The following is a 13,010-nucleotide window of genomic DNA, read 5'->3' as shown; positions in this document are numbered from 1 at the left end:
TTATTGACTGTATATCTTTACATACAGGAGGTAAATTTGTATCTTTTTCAAAAAGACAGTCCCTAAAAAAAGAGAGAGTGACTGAGTTTTAATACTTGTTTCCCTCCTTAGCAAGTTTTCTTTGTGATAGGTTGAGATAATGCCAGGATAGTTAAAAGCAATGGGAGAAGTGTTCTAGTTAAGAATTGGTGAAAACAGATGCTATGAATACTTTGAGCAAAGGTATTGGCAGGCATGGTCATCTCACCCAGATGAGGTTCTGGTTTGTTCACACCTGGATTGTTTGTTAACTGAGGAGGAGGAAGAGACAGCACTGCCCACAGTAACTGCCTCTTGAGGGAGGGCCAGAGGTTGGTCTGGGAGAACATGGCTTGGTCATTGGGATAGGAAGGGTTCTTTGGTGCTGCGGGCCATGAGGCCTTTGAGACCCATTCAAAGGCCCCTTGGGGTAGGGGGTGAGAGGGATTCTGAGAGAGGCAGGAGTGACCTGGGAGAACCAGGAAGCTGGACATTGTGTTTTTGTGAATGAGGAGCAAGAGGGAAACTACTTGGTCTCTCCACAACCTGAAATGCTTTATTCACCTCTCTCTGGAGGTTGAATTTCTTACAAGTGAGGTATATTGTTGCTCCACTCCAGACCTATTTGGATTAGAACTCCCAGGGATGATATTAGGGCATCAGTGTGTTTAAAAGTTCTCCAGGAGAATCACTGCTTCAGGGCTTTAGTTTTAGGACGCCTTTGGAAACTTCCTGAATGTGGACTGAAAGGAGAGGAGTGGCTGAAGAATGCTGGTAACATGCTGGGAATTCTTTCTCCTCCTACGATCTGAGAGGTGGTGTATTAAAACTTTTTTTAGCACTTGATTTTGAATAGGGAATTTAGGCCTAAATTTAATTTATAGGTTCTTTTTAATGGCCTTCAGAAATCTGCCCAAGCCTAAACTTTGATGTCTGCTCTATATTAATGAGTGCCATCTTTGAATAAGTGTTTTTATACCTTTTATTAATATATAGTTGAAGCAATATACTCAAGGGAGTGAATGACCTTTACTGAGCTTACTGTTACTATATTTTGTATTTAGCAGGGGTCCTCTCTCACCACAGGAAGTAGAGTATTGGATTTTAATTGGAGAATCAAGTAGAAAACATCCTGCCATTCACTGTAAAAAGTATGTTAACGTCCTTTTTTTTTTTCTTCGAGTTAAGATTTAGATACAGTGACACATGCAGATCTTAATTATATAATTAGATGTTTTGGTAAATGTATACACCTGTGTAGTCACCATTCCAGTCAAGGTATGCTCCATCTTCATTACCATAGAAAGTACCATTGTTCTCTATTCCTGTCAATCCCCGTAGACAATCTCTGTTCTGATTTCTGTTACCATAGATTTGTTTTGCCTTTTCTTGAGTTCCAGTTTCAGGTGAATTCCTTGTAAATTCCGCGTCTGCTTCTTCATTTAAGTAACCTTTTTGAAATTCCTCCGTTGTGTGGTGTGTATCAGTAGTTTATTCCTTGTTTATTGCTGAGTAGTATTCTGTTGATTGGGTGTGCCACAATTTGTTATCCATTTTGCTGTTGATGGGCACTTGGATTGCTTTGAGTTTTGGTCTATTGTGAATAAAGCTGTTTGGAACATTCATGTAGAAGTCTTTTAAAGTAATTTGTATAAAAGCTTTACTGAGATGTAATTCACATATCACAAAATTCATTCTTTTAAAATGTACAATTCAGGAAAGAGAGAAAAGGAAAGAGGAAGGAAAGAAAGAAAAATAAATGTCCAATTCAGTGGATTTTAGTATAGTCACAGAACTCTGCACCAGTCACCACTATATAATTCCAAAACATTTTCATCACCCCAGAAAGAAACCCCAAACGCACTAACAGTCACTCTTCATTCCCCCAGCCTCTGGCAACCACTAATGTACTATCTGTCTCTATGGATTTATCTGTTCTGGACATTTAATGTAAATGGAGTCATACAATATATAGCATTTTGTGTCTGGCTTCTTTCACTTAACAATGTTTTCAAGGTTCATCCATGTTGTAGCATGGATCAGAACTTCATTCCTTTATATGGCCAAATCATTTTTCATTGTATGGATATGTCTCATTTTCTTGTTCAAGTCTTTTTGAGGATGTATGTTTTGTTTCTTGCTGGTAGATACCTAGGAATGAAGTTGCTGATTCATAGGGTAGATGTGTATTTAAGAAACTGTGAGAAAGTTCTTTGAAGTAGTTATACCCTTCTGATGAACAGAAGGTCTTAATTTTGATTAAATCCATTTTATTAATTTTATTTTTTGTGTGTTTAGCACTTTCTTGTGCCTCTTTAAGACATTTTTGCTTACTCCAAGACCTCAAAGATGATCTCCTGTTTTCTTCTACAAGCTTTATAATTTTACATTTTATGTTTAGATTTATGATCCATTTCAATTAATTTTTGTGTGTGGTATGAGGTAGGGGTCAACTTTGATTTTTCCTCCAATGTTTAACCAGTTATTCCAGCACCATTTGTTTACAAGATTTTCCTTTCCTTGTTTAATTTCTTTGATGCCTCTGCTGAAAACTAATTAATCACATAAGACTGGTCTATTTCTGGACTCTGTTCCACAGATCTGTTCATCCTTTCACCAGTATCACACTCTCAGTTGTTGTAGTTCATACTAAATCCTGAAATTAGGTAGCATGGGTCCTCTGAGTTTTTCTTTTTCTTCAAGATTGTTTTGGCTCTTCTAGGACCTTTGCTTTTCCATAAAAATTCTAGAATTTGTCAATTTCTTCTAAAAAGCCTATTGAGATTTTGATTAGGGTAGAATCTATAGAATTTATTGTTTAGTTTGGGGAGAATTGACATCATAACAATGTGGAATCTTCCAAAATATGAACATGGACTATATCTCCACTTAATTAAAGCTTTAATTTCTGTCAGCAATGTTTTGTATTTTTCAAGAGTGTCTTACATATCCTTCATTAAAATTTTTCCTAATTGTGTTATATTTTTTTGCTGCTATTGTAAATTGATTTTTTTTAAAAAATTATTTTCCAGTTATTTGCTGGTGTATACAAAAATAGTTGATTTTTCTACATACACCTTGAATCTCACATCTTTACAAATTTACTTATTAATTCTAGTATTTCTTTTGTAAATCCCTTGAGTTTTCTGCACAATCATGTTGTCTGTTAATAGAAATATGTTAAATTTTAACTCTTTTAAAAATGATTTGACTGTAATTAAAAAGGAAATATGGTATGTTGCAGCTTTAGCCTGCAGGATGTCATCTAAGATGTTGATATATATTTATTTTTATAGGAAATGTAACCAATTTTAAACTGAGAACCCTGGCAATTAATGGATAAACAGAATCATCATAAAAACAAGATGTTATTAAAGTTTAATAGATGGAACAATGCTGAGATAAATATTGCCAACTATTGCCATGATAATATCGTCCGAATTTGCTCATGTGAAAAGTTCCATTACAATGGTACTTTGGACCTAAGGAAAATTGTGCTTTATTCTCTCTTCCTAACTGTAGATGGACAGATATTGTTACTGATCTAAACACTCAAAATCCAGAATACCTAGATATCCGGCACTTAGAGAGGGGACTGCAGTATCGAAAAACAAAGAAGGTAAGAACACTATTGTATGTGAAGGTGTTTCCCAGATGTCTTAAATGCAGTATTTTACTCAGTACTCTTTAGGGTATCAATAACAGACACCGAATTCAGACCATTTTAGACAAAAAAGTAAAAAGTTATTTTAAGGACATAGGGGTATTTTTAAAACCCAAGGCCAAGGAGTAAAACCTGGAGTGATAAGGGAACAGTGTCAGGTATTAGAATGATAGCAGGGGGCAAGAAGCTAGTGATTTCCCTCACTCTTTTGGGGGCTGTATGTTGTTTTTAGCTCTGCTTTTGTCTGATTACTTACTCCTTGAAGATCATCTTTAAATTTATGTCTCCCTTTCCAAAGAACGGTCTAGACTGTGACTGTCCTTCCTTTGGTCCAGTTCCATGGTCCAGTGGCCATGGGGCAGAGACGTGTGTACAAACAAGGCTGTGAGGGGAAATTCTCAGAAACAGTAGGCAGCATGGATTGAATAGATGTCCCATGGATATCACCCTACTGATATAAGAATATATGAAGATCAGGAGGGAAAGGAAGAGGGATGATCTTGGGGTTTGAATTTAGCAGGCTGGGAAGTTATAGTGTATGTTCAGAGTGAGTGGTAGAGAGGCATATGGGGGGAGAAGGTGCTGTTGCTTCTGTGGGCACTATTACATTTTCTAAAGGCAGCAGTCAGGAAACATGCAGGATAATGTGCTCTGATGATGTTTAAAAGAAAAAGTACTATCTTGAGGCAGGTGAAGGAGAAAAAAAAAAAATACCAAGGGAGTTCATAGGGACCCACAAATTAGTATAATTAATTTCTCTTTATTTTCTTCACCAAACTTTTTTTTGTTCTCAGATTGGGGGAAATTTGCATTGCATCATAGCATTCCAGAGACTTAATTGGCAAAGATTTGGCCTTTGGAACTTTCCGTTTGGAACAATTAGACAAGAATCACAACCTCCAACACATGCCCAGGGAATTGCCAAATCTGAGAGTGAAGACAATATTTCAAAGAAGCAGCATGGGCGTATGGGCAGGTCTTTCAGTGCTAGTTTCCATCAGGACTCAGCGTGGAAAAAGATGTCTCGTATCCATGAGAGGAGGAACAGTGGCTACCACGGTTACAGTGATTATGATGGGAATGATTGATGACGCTGGGTACTGAATAACTGGTGTTATACATACAACTGCTGTACACAGGACTGTGTTTAGATAGTAGAAGATTTTATTAAGTCTACACTAAATAGGAACAGATCTTTTGGTATAAAACATAACCTTGTAGTTCTCCAGTTAATAAGCTTGTATATGATTAGGATGGGTGATTTCAGATACTCATATATAAGCAGATAAGCACAGATTATTGTCCTTTTAAAGTTAAGTTTATAAACAATCTGGACAGAAGTTTTCATAGAATCCAATAAAATCACAACTGCTATCTAAACAAGTCATATCAAGTTCACTTAACAGCACCAAGATTTGAAATACTTAAGCATGAACTGAATTCTTATGACTTGATCCCTAGACATTTGTTACAGATAGTTTTATCCCTAAGTTCAATATGTAAGGCACCATCTGCCTTTAGGAAAAAAAAAATGGGGCTGTTGATTTCTAGTTTTTGCTCATGGGTAAAGCTTATTTAAAATTATTTCTTGAGTCTATTAGTTCTTTTTCTTTTAAGCAGATCTTGCCTGCCTCATTTGTTTCCTGGTTGACTTTCTCAGAATTCTCAAAAAAGAGGCAAAAGATTTAAGAAACTGCTTTTTCCATTGGTGCATAAGGGCAACTTAACGCATTGATTTAGATATTCATGACTTTCTTGACTTGGTATATTACTATCAAACATTGACAAGAACCTTAGGTCTTGAAAGACTTTGGTAAGACTAGAATAAACCTTGTTTTAGGGATGGAGTAAAAGAAGTGGCATCTGAAGTTTCTATACCCAAAGTAATCTGTGAAATGAGATCTTCTGATATTTGATTGGTCCCTCAACGTGGAGTCATGTGTTGATAATGGCACTGAAGACGCGTTAAGAATACACAAGTCACTCAGAGGATAGCTGTCCGTATTCCAGACTCTAAGTTGTTTCCTTTTTTTTTAAACCATAAAGACAATTAGCTGTTTAAAGTGAATGTTAAATATTTCAGAAGTGAGTGTTAAATGTTTCGGAAGTGTGGATTTCATATTTTTGAACTCCTCTCTAGCTGCTCTCAATTTCTTTTATGCTGTGACTCATGAATGACTAGGATTTCTTGTTTCATTTCAGGGGCTTGTTTCAGGACTCAAATCAGTAACTTGGTGATCACAGGTGCTGAATATGTTGGTAACCATATTGCAATACACCTCAAGGAGAGGGTTCAGATTTTTATTTTTAAAATATTTTGATTTTTTCTCTTGGATTTTATATCCATTTATCCACTCATACATGCCTAGCCTACAGAAGGGGATATATATTATGAAATGGTCATTTTTCTGAAGAGAATATTTTGCTTGAGATGCAAAGGACTGAAAGAGATTTGTAGGTTATTGGTTTCGTTACTTCATACTGGAACTTTTAAAAAGTTTTCATCAAATAAAGTTTTGTTTTCTACTTTTAAACATGTGAATGTTTTTGAATCTTTGTTTTGGGTAAGAGGCTCCTTATAATTTTGTTTGAAGTACGTTATAGTTTGTTAGTTCTGCCTAACTAGTGTGTTATAAAAAAGCATCTTGAATCTTACTCCTGCAGTGAATGAAACAGTACGCCTTATATTGACTATAATTTTATAATTTTATAATTTCTATAAGAATTTATAATAGGAAATAGAAAATTTAATTATTTTAAAAGCTTGAACCAAATAAAGTGTCGTTTTTTTTTAGGTCAAACATGGTTGAATGTCAGCAATTTCATATAGTTCAACTGATTATTTCAGAGAAGAGGTAGATAGGAAGAGCCGTGAGGAAAAAAGAAAAATACAACATAAAGTAAGAAATTAAAGAATAGGGTGACACCTAGGAAGAGAGGATGAGTTTATTCAGACTGCTTACTGACATAAATTTTCATAAAAGTCTTGGTATATATGATCACTTAGTAACTTTGCTTACAATTTTGACAGTCATTAAGAGCACGGCGAGGTTTAGGTTTAGTAAGACTGTTTTTCCAGTAACTGTAAGCAAGTTACTGAATACTTCCCTTTGAAGGTTAGCAATATTCCTGTCATATTTGATTTCTTCATCAACCCATAGATGCAATAAAGGTTCAAATACTAGCTCTACACTTATTTGCTGTATCACCTTGGGAAAGTGAGTAATTTTTTTGTGTTATTTGCTCATTGGTAAGATGGAGATTGTAGTACCTGCTTTATAAATGGTTTTGAAGAATAAATAATCTAACACATGTAAAGTGTTTAGAACAGTGCCTTGTTGAAAGTACTATTTAAGTGCTTGCTATTATCTCAAAAGATATGTGTTTTACTGTTCATATTCTTTATAGAGAACCCTTTAAACAGCATCTAATGAAGTTAGTGATTTATAAATCAAATATACACCCTTTAGCTTCTGTTCCTTCAAAAGAATGTTTCATATTCAAGAAATGTTGTTTTGGTTTTAAAAGCATGTATAGTACTCAGATACCCATCTTGGCTATTATTTGTTTTTACGCAGCTCTCAGGCAGAAAAAAGAACAAGTTCATTTAGATCAGATCCTGTAACTTTTTTCCTACTACTGTTACTGTTAAAGAACTATGTCCCCTATCATTAGGCCTAACAGGTGCAGCAACTATACTTCCCAGCTTGCCTTCTCCCAGACACTGGAGGGGCTCAGGCAGCAGCTGTAGGATCCACCACATCCTGTACCTCAATTTTACATTTTACTTGTAGTGCTCCCTTTCTACCCCCTCCCCCAGCCAGTCATTCACTCAACAAATTAATTTAAGCACCATTACCTACTAGGTGTTTCATATCAAATTATTGATCCCAAAACAGCCCTCAGAAGTTGGTGGCATATAGTAGATCTGCAGCAGAACCAGTGCCATTTTAGACAAGCCCAAGTACAAAATGGCACTGTCTGCCTCTTCCCCTCCCCTCCCCCGTTCTCTCTTACAAGAAGCCTCATGGTTTCAGAGAAAACGAAACTTTTGGTGTTTCTGCATGGGCAGAACTCTCCATACCCATGACCTAACTTAATCCCCACCCTGGAATTACACCACCCTACTCTTGGTGCCAACATACCAATATAAGCCCCTACCACCCTAGGTTAGCTGCTGCCCTCCATTTTCAGGGCAGCCCTGGGCTGCCTTCAGCACAGTCTTTTCCTTTAATAAAGCTTGAACGGTACCTCACATCTTGGCTCACTTTCTTTCAGCATACACATTTTACTGGCAGGAACTTCACCCCTTGTTGGTGAAGAAACTTGTCTAGGCTCACAGGGTGTCTTAGTTAGCTAGGGACACCATAACAAAATACCACAGACTGGGTGGCTTAAACAACAGAAGTTTATTTTCTCACAATTCTGGAGGCTAGAATTCCAAGATTAGGGTGTTTGTAGGTTTGGTTTCTTCTGAGGCCTCATTCCTTGACTTTGCAGATGGTGGCCATCTCAGTGTGTCCTCACGGCACCTTTCCTCTGTGGGCATCCCTGGAGTCTCTTAGCATGTCCAAATTTTCTTTTCTTATAAGGACAACACTCAGATTGGATTAGGGCCTACCTGAATGCCCTCATTTTAACTTAACCACCCTTTAAAGGCCCTATCTTCAAATACTAGGATACTTCAAAAAGTTCATGGAAAAACAGAATTGAAGGATAATATAAATCTTTCCATGCATTTTTTAAAGTACCCTCTTAAAGTAACATTTGAAGATTGGGGGTTAGAGATTTTACATGTGAATTTTGGAGGAGAACAGAACTCAGTCCATAACAAAAGGTTATTATATGGCTCAGAGGAGATCTGAACTAACATCTGCCTGACCTTCAAGCAAACCTTTAAGCAGGGTGCAAATTACACTGGACAGCTTTAGACTGGAGGCTTAAAAGGTCATTTAGGCCTTTTAAGTTTTTAATGTTTGTGGAAGTCTTGTTAAGTGTCAGAAACTTACACCCTAATGTGGGGAGGAGACAAAAATTGAATAGGATATTAAATTACTTTCCATAAAAGATGACTAGGAACAATTTCAGGGGATTACTTTACACATGAAGGATATGCAAAAAACCCTTTGTCAGGATTTTTCCTGACGGAAAATTAGTTGGGAGTTGCTCAACTAAATATGGCTACAATGAACCACCTGTTTGGGCATGGAAATGGTTTTAGCTAAAACCTGATTTCTGATGTAGGTTAGAAAGAATTCCTTTAAAAAATTACCTGCTCCTTGAAATCAACCTTTTCTTTTGAGTTTGAATCTAGTTTCAGTAGTTGAAATTTGAACGAATATATATGCTAATACTATCATTTACTGAGTAGCTGCTAGGACTAAGTACTTTGCATATATCCCCTCTAATCCTTACTAAAATAGTCCGCAAATTGTTTTTACGCCCTGTTTATAGATGCAGACACAGAAATTCCAAACAAATGTGACTTCAGCAATGCTAAACGCTGCGAGGTACAGTCGGGGATTTGAATCTTAGCTTGAGGGCTCAAGAGTCAAGGCCTTTCCAGGAGCTACGATGACCATTAATTTCTGACCTATAAACCGTGAGAATTCTGTTTTAGATGCTGGAGAAAAACTAAACTACATGTCAAAGATTAATGCCTTTAACTGAATTACTATCTAGTTACTACATGCTACCGTCGGAATAAACAGCTTAAAAACATGCAAGCATCCACCCTTCTGTTGTCTTCACGTGTAAAATAACTTAGTATTAAGAGTCTTCACGACTGGCGGCGCAGTGGGGAGAAATTGATACTTTAAAAGCACGTATTAAATTGTCTCCTCAGCAAGAAGACACTTGACACATTGTTTTAACGTTTAACTGCGACAAGACGCAGGGCGGGGTAAGAAACGCAACCATAAGACACAAACACTGGGACTAAACCGTTACTCATTTCCGGAGTGCTGCAAACGCAGCAAATGTACGTCACGGCAGGGAGGCGGAACTTCCGCCCCGCGCACCGTATTAGACGGAAGCCGAGAGACACAATTTCTTGTGGGCATAGGGACCCACGTCAGAAAGCAAGGGTATTGGAGGGGCATCTTCTGGCTGTTTGTCTCGCCTGCGTCGCCCCCTGTCCCTGGTCTTCTATTACGAGTGCAAACGTTTGGGCTAAAGAGCCAGGCGAGACGAGGCCCTGCTCCTCCCCACCGCCGGCCCGTCTGTGGCCCCGTCTTTCTTCCGGGAGGCGGTGTCACCTGCTGGGCAGGGTTCCGCGTGGGGCCCCCTGCCTCACGCTCTCGCTGATCCCGGTTCCTTCTGGAAATCCGTGGGTTCTGTCTTATGTTCCGTCTTTCCTGAGCTGGAGCGGACGGGGCCTTCTCCCTGGGTCCTGGGTGTTGTAAGATAAATAGAATAAAAGCCCTCCCGAGATCCGCTCGGAGGACATCCCTGCGCCATGGGAGTCCAGGGGCTGTGGAAGCTGCTGGAGGGCTCCGGGCGGCAGGTCAGCCCGGAAACGCTGGAAGGGAAGGTCCTGGCTGTCGGTATCCTTAACGCACCCCAGACACTGGGGAGGCGGGGATTGGGGTCCGGATTTTACTCGCGGCGGTCGGCTGGGCGCAGGGTGGTGTTTGCAGGGTGACAGTCTGACCCAGGGGGGAGAGTGGAATCTCCTCCCTGGCGTTTTCTAAGTGCTTCACCCGGCTTTGCAAACACCACACTCTGGACTGGATCCTGGGGTTCCCATTTAGGACCCGTGCTGTACGCCCCTCTGTTTTAGCTCTCCCATTTGCAGCGTGGAGGTGATAGTGGTATCTACACACAGTGTTGGCATGAGGAGTAAAGGAATTACAGGTGGAAGGTTAGTGTTAAGTGTCTGGCGCTGTTGATACTGTAGATCTTAGACCTTGACCATTAGTTTTGCCTGCTGTCCCGAGTCTTGCTCTATTTATGTTTCTTAGAGGAAGGATAGGGTGGACACTTGTTTGACATTTTTTTTTCAAATAATGTAACTTTTTTTTTTTTTTTTTTAATTATGGGTTTTGGAATAGGAAATTCATATGGTACAACGCTGAAAAGATTTCGAAAGTATACAGAGAATTATTTTTCTCCTAGCCCCTGTGATAGACTGTTTATTTGTGTGCATGTTTGGTTGGTTTTGTTTTTTTCATTGGGATTAAATGTCCTTTTTATTATCAAAACATGTGATACTGTTTTTGAAATTAGAACTTTTTATTCGTTAAGTATTAATTAATTAATTAATTTGAGTGCCTATTTCTGTCTCAGAAGCTGGTGGTGGTGGTACACCTTGCACCACTTTCCTAAAAGGGGATCTATGAGCTTGGCTCATAAGTTTGTGGAAGGAGTCTGTAAATAATTGCTCGGGGATGGGGGCGGGGCGGGTGTGCGTGCAAGAGTGTGTGGGAGTTCAGCAAGGGAGTTACTTAGGGGCCATAGTTCTTCGCTGTGTACACAATTTATAAATAATGCAACACTGATCATTTTTTAAATATAGAAAGATTATTATATTTTGCCAAGTGAATAATCTTCAAATACATCTGTAATGAATTTTTAGCTTAAAAATTTTTATGCAGGGTGAGGAGTTGAGGAATGTGAAAGTTTTTTAAAGCACATGCACTATTGCTGCCATCCAGTGATTTCTCGTTATCATTTCATTCTAAAGATTTTCTTGGAACTTTTGGTGGATTAAAGGACTGTTTTCAGTAATGGGAACCCTTAAAACTTAAGCAAAGATTTAGGTCATTTTATGTTGCAGCCCATATGAAGAATTAGGAGTTTGTAAAATCATTAAGATGACACATGAAGTTCTGCATTGTTTTTTTTTTTTTTTTTTTTTTTTAGTATGCTGTCGAGAATAAGGGAAGATAAAGCATTTAATATAGATTATATATTTATATATGGCTCAGAGTGACCCTTTCGGGACATGAAGTCATTTTTATCAGGTTATTAGGCTTTTCTGAAAGAATGAATCATTTATCTAAAGAGGACTGTCAAAGATATTCTAGGTACAGTAATAGCTTCATGTATATTACATAATATCTGATTGCTTGTTCACTTGATTTTGTTTTGTTTCATTCTCATGGAAATCCGGACATTTGAAGTATATTTAGTTTTTATTGTTTTGCTTGTTATTGAAAAACTTACCCATGACATTCCAGATTCATAATTTACTCTTGGATCCCTAAAATAAATTGTTTGGTCTTTTAACCATCTGTATAGCTGAGCGTCTTGTGTATTTATAAAGTCTGAATGTCTGTGTCAAAATAATATGGAATTAACAGTTTAACTTTTGTCTCTTATGGACCTTAACATTGGTAAAATGTATTTAAGTGTATTAGGAAGATAGTGCTATCTCTTTCTGCTATGTATCCTAATGGAGATTAATTAAATTTTATGTCATATAACTATAGAACGAAAGAAATTTATTTTTTGTTTTAAAATGTTATTGGTCCTTGTGGTCATCTCTAAAGTGATTTTTGGCTTTGCTGCAGATTTTAACTTTTTCAGCCCTGGGAGAAATTTAATTCTGCCTTAAATGAACTTAAAATATTTTTAGCTTATCTAATTTTACATATTTATTTCTTCTCTGAGAATTTCATGCTGGAACTCTGAAGCATAGATGAGAATTGGCACTACTGATGATTAAGAAAAAACTGAAAAAGACCTATTTCAGTCTCTGTGATTAAGAATTTTAGGCATATGAGGTTTAGTAATCTATAATGTTTCCAAAGCGTCATATGCTATTCTAATGGATAGCAGGATTGAGAGCAGCTGATCTGAAATTAGATTTTCTCACTTAATTATAAAGTTTATAGTTTGCAATAATGGGCTAAGTAGAAACTTACTTAATCCTGTGCAGTAGTGAGGCAAGTAGAAACAAGCCAAGCAGAAGCATTTATCCAATAGATTACAGATCTAAGTCAACACCAAATCCTACCTCTAAGATGGATCTCTTATATGACCACTTCTCGTGGTCTTCAGCACTACCATCCACTTTCATTTGGGCCATTGTAAGTAGTTTTAAAACGGGTTTCGTTATAGTTCATTCTTCACTGGGTGAACCTTAAGTCACGTTCTCGAAACCTGCTAGGCTGTACATAGTGCTGCACACACATCAACTCCTGCGGTTCCTCCTCTCTTGTGCACAGACCTTCCTAACTAACAGATGTGAGCTTCTGTCCCAGGGCATTAGCTGCTCCTGTTGCCTCATGGTTCATTCCCCTGCTCCTCTTCTTGTTCTTCCAGGTCGCTGTTACTTTGGATAAACTTCCCTAGGTAAAGACCTCCCCACCCATCACTCTTTTGT

At 37.8% G+C, this 13,010-nt stretch overlaps 2 protein-coding genes across 9 annotated transcripts in view; both read left to right on the top strand.

Annotated features, from left to right (window-relative positions):
- The window catches only part of BIVM (basic, immunoglobulin-like variable motif containing), a 37,836-nt gene extending 31,620 nt beyond the window's left edge, over window positions 1-6,216 (top strand). For 5 of the 7 annotated variants that reach the window (XM_063103126.1, XM_063103127.1, XM_063103128.1 and 2 more), the window contains exons 9-11: window positions 1,083-1,169; window positions 3,541-3,637; window positions 4,477-6,216. In XM_063103126.1, the coding sequence (XP_062959196.1) occupies window positions 1,083-1,169; window positions 3,541-3,637; window positions 4,477-4,770 (478 nt within the window). In that variant the 3' untranslated portion in view covers window positions 4,771-6,216. The remainder of the gene's footprint in view (window positions 1-1,082; window positions 1,170-3,540; window positions 3,638-4,476) is intronic. The other 2 variants (XM_063103129.1, XM_063103130.1) reach the window with 2 other exon arrangements.
- A 3,534-nt stretch (window positions 6,217-9,750) lies between these two features.
- The window catches only part of ERCC5 (ERCC excision repair 5, endonuclease), a 29,539-nt gene continuing 26,279 nt past the window's right edge, over window positions 9,751-13,010 (top strand). For both annotated transcript variants that reach the window (XM_063103120.1, XM_063103123.1), the window contains exon 1: window positions 9,751-10,227. In XM_063103120.1, coding sequence (XP_062959190.1) covers window positions 10,140-10,227 — 88 coding nt within the window. In that variant the 5' untranslated portion in view covers window positions 9,751-10,139. The remainder of the gene's footprint in view (window positions 10,228-13,010) is intronic.

Source organism: Cynocephalus volans, chromosome 7 (genome assembly GCF_027409185.1).
Source record: "Cynocephalus volans isolate mCynVol1 chromosome 7, mCynVol1.pri, whole genome shotgun sequence".
In the NCBI taxonomy this organism is placed as follows: Eukaryota; Metazoa; Chordata; class Mammalia; order Dermoptera; family Cynocephalidae; genus Cynocephalus; species Cynocephalus volans.
This window is presented reverse-complemented; position numbering and strand designations above follow the sequence as displayed.